Below are 7,295 nucleotides of genomic sequence, written 5' to 3'. Positions count from 1 at the left end.
TAATAATAATAATAATAAATCACTTTATTGCAACATGCGGGAATATCCCTCTGAACTTCAAACAATCGTCAAACTTGTGTGCATGCTGCCATCTATGTTCTACGATGTGAAACCTAGATGTTTATATGCCTCATTACAAGATTGCCAACTTAGCAGGATCACATATAGAATCTAGATACAGACAGCTTCTTTATATTTTAGATATTTAATCTATATAACTTGTTTTATATTATGTAATGATGTTGGCCTTTACTGACTCAGTTTTGCCTATATTTATGCCATTTATTGGAGAACACTTTTCTTCTAATTTTTCTCAATTGTTTGTTTAAATCATTATTTTTCACTGTCCAATACGGTTTTCAAGGAATATTACTATTAGATATAGAAAACACAGCTTCTTTCAATATTGAAAAAGTAACACAAAGGGTCAAATTCATATTTATATTTTTGGTGCATAATTAACTTTTTTTTGGGGGGGGGGGAATCAGTCTGAAAATTAATTGTGCAGTGAAAGGGTTAATTAAGCAAACAAACCTCTCTTAGTAGCAACTGGACATGGTTAGTTAACCAATGAAATTATTTTTTAACCGTAAAGTATAACTCTTCACTATGATGGTCATTACTATCCCATAGTTTATTTAATAACACACCTAAATGGTTCTTCAGGTAGTAAAACACTCCAGAACTTGTAATCACACTCTCACCTATATTATTACATCCAGTAAATTTCCAAGTTTGTTAAAAAAATTTGTAGTCTTAAGCATGTATATTATTCATGTCATCATGTGAAAATAATATGTTACAAAATTTTCATTTCATTTTAAAATAAAGAACTACTTCAAAGGTTTTTTTTTCTCTTTAAATAACTCCAGACCATTAGCATATACAGATTATCACTGAATCGTTCTTCACACCATTGACGGCAAACATCAATTTAGTCAGAGTCTCAAAATCAGTACGTACACTGTAAACGAAATGTCTGTACGTCTTGTTTTTCAATGACTATTGCTCAAACGATTGTAGAACATTATACCCATACTTTTTCCCAAATTTCATATTTACTTTTGTTCCATTGTTTGTGTTGTCTTGTGAAACTACTAAAACTATTTATATATATATATCAACTATTTAATGGCTGAATATTTAGTATCTAGCCAAGACACTAAACATCTCTAATATTAAGTAACTGGCTTACTGACACATAACTTCATGTGGAACTTTGTATTTCCACTTACCTATTACAAATTTAAATGTTCTTAGAATTTTATGAATGTCTTTAACATAATATCAACAGGATTTTGAATATTGGACAATTACTAATACCTATTCATAAATACCAGCACAATGATGATCTAAAAGTACAATTAAAACAGATTTACAGTATCTTTTTTTTCATCCTTCTGTGACAACTTTAACAATCTCTAGCATAGTAAAGGTTGGTTAAAATAGAAGGATGTTATCCAAATGGTTTATTTCAATTCTGAATGACTTTTCTTCTATACTACATGCCAATGATTGTCAATATACCATAAATTACATGCTACATGGACTATGATATATATTTGATAAGCAGGCGAATGTGTTGGTCTAGTAAAATACTATTCCTGAATATAATGCATATTTTCAACAAAACAGCATTAATTGTTTTGTAATAGTACACTCACAACTCAAATATTAGTTCTATAAAGCCTCATTTGGTTCACTTGGAGAGAGTTAACTTGAAAGGTTAAACTAGGGCTGGCTGAGCTATAGAAACAACAATGATGACAATTGCAGTAAACATCTTTTAGGGCCTTTAAAAGCAATGCATCACAAAACAGAAGGTATTCAGAACAGGGGCAATACAGTGATAACTGGAAAGCCCTCTAAGACTAATGTGCTGATAATTTTGTCAGAATAAGTAATCAAATTCTATAAGTACCCCATTCATTATTATTTGCAAGAACGATGATGACATCAATAAACAAAGAAAAATATATTTTAAGTTCCATTATACTTAACAGACACAACAATTTCAACTTTCCATGTATTAAACAGCTGTCAAGAAGAAATAACACTTTTATTAACATTTTACTAAAAACACAAAAAAATGGGTTTTCAAAACAACTGTTTTTGTTTTTACATTTATTCTTTATGCCTCCAAACATAAACTGTATTTATTGTAAGGAATCCTATAAAATACTCATATGTAACCATTACAGTGAAGTCACCAATAAATGTCTCAATTAATTGAAAACCAATCAGTGATAGCAAAAAATGCAAATTTATTTGGTTATTTTGTTTATCAGATACATATCTTATACACTGATGTGCTTTTATCAAACATTTTGTTTACCAGTTCAAGCTTTATTGTAAACACTAAATTCAAAATCTAAAAACCATTGAAATATTCTGATTCCTTTAACATAAAAACATGTAACTTGTTTTGTATTCCAAAGAAAGATATTACTGAAAGGGTCATACTTGTAAGTTGTTTTATTTATTAGCTATCATTATGTGGTAGGTCTTCAGCTTCTTAAACAAACTAACATAAGACTAATCATAAAATATTAGCCACATGATTCTAAATATTGTAAGCATAACACATGTATGAATCAAATAATATGAAAATTACCATAATACTTCAGCTTCATAAATACATTAGAAAGAGCATTTTAAGGAAATAAAATACAAGCAAAGTGCTTTATCTCAACAGTTACCACAAACTATAGATATGTGTCAATAAACAATACAGTAAAAAGGAATCAAAGTTTCTTCAAGCTCCTTGTGCAAAAATAAGTAGTCTGCTCTTCACGTCACTAAAAACAAAGAAAAATACCAAGATTTTAAACAGCTACATCTGAAGCTTTTAAACTTCATTTTAATCTCAGGTGCATTTCATTAAGGATCCTAAGAATATGATTAACTGATCTTTATTACAGTTTGAAATTGCAATCCCCACACAGTAAGTTTAATTACTACTGCAGCACTGAAATTTAAAGTTTGTTTGTTTCATACTCTTTAACATACTTGTCATACAATGACTGGTCACTTTACTGGAATCCCCACATAATAGTGAGTTGGAACACTTTTCACCAAAACAACAGCTTTGACATGGTGTGGAATAAGCTTCACAAGATGCTGAAAGGTGTTTACTTGATTGTAGCTCATGGTAAGGTTGTAACAATTGGATATCAAGCATTATCATGGTTAGTAGCCTTTTAAGATCACCTACAAAGTTACTAATTAATACGTTGACTTAGGTGAACATAAGAGCTACTAACCCAAACAGACTGTCTGTAGCTCCATTACTGATGAATACGGTCTGCCATAGGTTTAATTCTTTCTATATGGGCATCATTTCTTTGCACGTCACAAGGTTTTACTGAGTTACACGCACAGTTTAATCAAAGTACTTTATTATCCTGGTATATGAATAAACTTGGCACCAATATGTAACTAATTATCCATATTTTAATAATATATAAGCTATAAGTTCTTACTTTTATAAAGCAAAACAAAAAGAAAATTCTCAATTTCCCATAGTATGAGAATTTTGGCATTTGCTCTCTAGACATCCCCTCTTCTCTAATATATTTACCACCCCTCCAAGAAGTACAAAATTTAATGTAAATTACTCATTATAATGTTGTCATTGCTCAGCCAAAACAATTTTTATAGCTTTCAATCTTATTTGGCTACAGTGCCATAAACTATAAAATCAGACCCCTCTTGCCACACCCATGTCACATCCTCTCTTTCACAAATTGTCAATAGTTTTCTCTGACATTTAATACTACATATTTTATAACAATAGAAAGCCAAAGTTTTAATTTACCAAATGACATATTATATTACATTGTTTTCTGAACATAGAATTGTTTATTTTGCTTCCAGTTCCAACTTTATTCCCCTGGAAAGCACATCAACAAGCTTAGCTGAATTTTTACAGCTCTTGTTGCATAGTTAGAAAGCCATAAAAACTGTGATAGTTACAAGACATGTTTACATGTTATTATTCTGTGTTCTTTGGTGCATTATTTAATTAATGAAAAGTTATTTAGTGCAGTAGTACCATCACTATAAAAATGTAGGGTTAAATTTCATTGACAATCGATAGCAAAACACAATGATGACCCAGGTAAGTACTATATTTCTTGTTTTTCATGGGTATTCTTTTTATTATGTAAAAATAAACTTTTTAGGTTAAATTAGGTAAGAAAATAATAATTTTTCACAAGATATGCTTACAAGCAACTAGTGAATAGCCTGAGCATTACTGTAATTTGATAAGGTAACACAAGCTACACATTTGCCAAGTGAAATAGAACTTGTGTGGTGAGAATACTGGTTATACACAGTTCAAAAGATAATAAAACAATAACATTTAAGTAGAAACAGATGTATACTGCTACAAGTTTAAAGCTATTTAGGATGAACAAATGTAGTTTCATGTTACAATTTGAAGTTAATTTAGTTTTATTTTGAAATTTTTTTTTTTGGTGGTTATGAGGTCAGTAAAATTGACCAACCTCGTACAGGATTAGGGTAGAGAAAATAATTAAAATATAGTTTTACTGAAAAATAAATGTTTGAAATTTATTTAAGAGGTTTTAGAGATTACACATACGAAATTTGAGAATTTTCAGACGAAGCAAAGTATTTTTAATCTTAACATGAAAATCACTTTGCTCTTGAAGCAGCCAACACTTTGACTCCATATATATTCATGGGGAAATTTTTAGTGAAAATACTTCATTAAAAATTCTAATTTTTTTGTCTACAAAAGACTTAATGATACCTGAAATCTTGCAAAATTTTGTGAAGATACACAAAACATATTAGAAGTTATAGCAGATTTTTAAGGAAATATTATTACTAAAGATTTGTTCATGAATATATATACTATATTGTGCTAAATGATTTCCACATTAAGATTAAAAATACTTTCCTTTGTCTTAAATATTTGTATAATCTCTAAAACCTCCTAAATAAATTTCAAACGTTTTTCTTAGTAAACTGTACATTTTGTCTGTTATTTTCTCTACCCTAACTTTATACAAGGTTGGTCAATTTGACTAACTTCATAACCACATAAAAAAGTCAAAATAAATTTAAATTACCTTTTTTTTTCATTCTAGAATGACTTCAAATTGTAATATGAAACTACATATGTTTATTCTAAATGGCTTTAAACTCATAACAGTATACATTTATTTATACTTAACTATATTATTTTATTGCCATTTGAACCCTGTCTATTATTCTCGCCATTATAAGTTGTAAATCACTTGGCAAATGTGCAGCTCACATTACGCTATCAAATTAAATTACGCACAAGCTACTTCAAGGGTACCACATGAAAATGTTTTTATTATATTATTGTTATTATTTATTTCATCTAACTTAATCTTAACTAACATAAAAAGTTTCCTATTGTTACATTTTAGTTACTTTTATAATAATAGATAAAGAATACACATGAAAAACAAGAAAAAAAAGTACTTACCTGGATCTTCTTTTTTTTTGCTGTTGACTGTTGATGACACTTAACCCTACTTATTTACATTAATGGTAGTACTGCACAAATAATTTTTTATTTAATTGAATAATGCAACAAAGAACACAAAATAATAACGTGTGACAAACAATGTTCCATAACTATCACAATTGTTCTGGTTTTTTAACTATAAGACAAGAGTTATTAAAACTTCATCTAAGCTCATCGAGATGTTTTCCGTGGGAATCAACCTTGAACTGAAAGTGAAATTGGTAATTCCCTTTAAAGAAAACCACATAATATAATACATCATTTGATAAATTAAAACATTGGCTTTTTATTAGTTATAAATATTATAAAACTATTGGCAATTTCTAAAAGAGAGAGAATGTGTCAGGTGGGCATGGCAAGAGGGGTCTGGCTCTCTATTTCATGACTCTGTAACTAAATAGGATTGAAGGCTACGAAAATTATACTATGCCTGAGCAATGACGACATTATTAGTTATCATTTTCCTAAAACATACTTACCTCTGCTGACACTAATAGCTATTTCTTGATCTTCATCTTTGCCATCTAAAGTTGTGTTTGCTTGCTCCAGTCTTTATATACCCCATTCAACTTCCCTTCGCAATATCTAATTTGCAAAACTTTACGCTGGCCCTCGCACGCCCTCAATGCAGGTACTGTATATAAGCACTGTATGCAGACAATAAAACCACTTTTTCTAGACTTACCACATTCCAGTCACTAACACCGGCTCTTAGTGAAAAGGAAGGAAGGGAGAGTGTCAGCAGAGGTGTGTTTGGAAATACATTTTCAGTTTAAGAAAATGAGAACTTCCTAAACATACTTACCTTCCGCTAACACTTTAGCTAGAATCCCACATTGAGAAGGTTGAAGGGCCAGTGAGGACAGAGGTCATACAGAAAGTGTCTGCAGAAAACAAATATGTACCACGAGAAGTGGTATCAAAGTGGGGAACACCGCACTGCATTCAGAACAGGTATACTCTTCACCCAGAACTATAGAAAATTGAAAAGGTTGAAATATAATACAAGTATGATGGTCCAGCCCTGACCAAACAGCCGAGGTTCCACAACTCGGGTTGGATTTAAGGGGTCATGGTACCCATATCCCACGTTGGTGGCCTGGGCAGTTGGACCACAGATATATACATCTTTGTGATAGGATCCCTACCAGTAACCACCAGATTTATGAAAGAAAGCAACACAAAAGTAGACAATCCTTCTGATCAACCTGAGGAAGTCCAAAAGGCAACATCCCAGATTTGGATTGACAGGACCATATGCCATACTCCATCAAAGTCCAGAACTAATCCAGTCTGGATTTAAAAACAGTTGTCTTTACTCCTCCATAAAGTGGGCAATGAGAATTCCGCTTACCCATAGAATTAAAGAGAGGATGTGGAACACTGTGCCACCAAGGACCAAAGATGGGACCGCGTAATGTTCGGGTTTACGAGGAGAAAATGGACCCCTGCATGAACAACCTAAGACCTGACAGTGTTCATAAGAGGGTCCAAGCCCCCCCCCCCCACACACACCGGATAGCTAAGCAACAAATCTGGACTGGTTTTGTGAGTTTACGGGTTTACGAGGAGAAAATGGACCCCTGCATGAACAACCTAAGACCTGACAGTGTTCATAAGAGGGTCCAAGCACCCCCCCCCCCCCCCCACACACACACACACCGGATAGCTAAGAAACAAATCTGGACTGGTTTTGTGAGTAGGCTTCCGCATAGATTGGTCCTGCTCCTACCTAAATCTGGGAAAAAACTTTCAGAGACCCAGG

The 7,295-nt window shown here is 31.9% G+C and overlaps 1 protein-coding gene across 5 annotated transcripts in view; it reads right to left on the bottom strand.

The window, feature by feature from the left end:
* Window positions 1-2,244: 2,244 nt before the first annotated feature.
* LOC106470064 (transcription activator BRG1-like) overlaps window positions 2,245-7,295 on the bottom strand; it is a 101,758-nt gene continuing 96,707 nt past the window's right edge. For all 5 annotated transcript variants that reach the window (XM_013930591.1, XM_013930613.1, XM_013930598.1 and 2 more), the window contains one exon: window positions 2,245-2,798. In XM_013930591.1, the coding sequence (XP_013786045.1) occupies window positions 2,796-2,798 (3 nt within the window). In that variant the 3' untranslated portion in view covers window positions 2,245-2,795. The remainder of the gene's footprint in view (window positions 2,799-7,295) is intronic.

Source organism: Limulus polyphemus, unplaced genomic scaffold (genome assembly GCF_000517525.1).
Source record: "Limulus polyphemus unplaced genomic scaffold, Limulus_polyphemus-2.1.2 Scaffold101, whole genome shotgun sequence".
Classification (NCBI taxonomy): domain Eukaryota; kingdom Metazoa; phylum Arthropoda; class Merostomata; order Xiphosura; family Limulidae; genus Limulus; species Limulus polyphemus.
The sequence above is the reverse complement of the archived record's forward strand: the minus strand, read 5'-3'. Positions and strand labels throughout refer to the sequence as shown.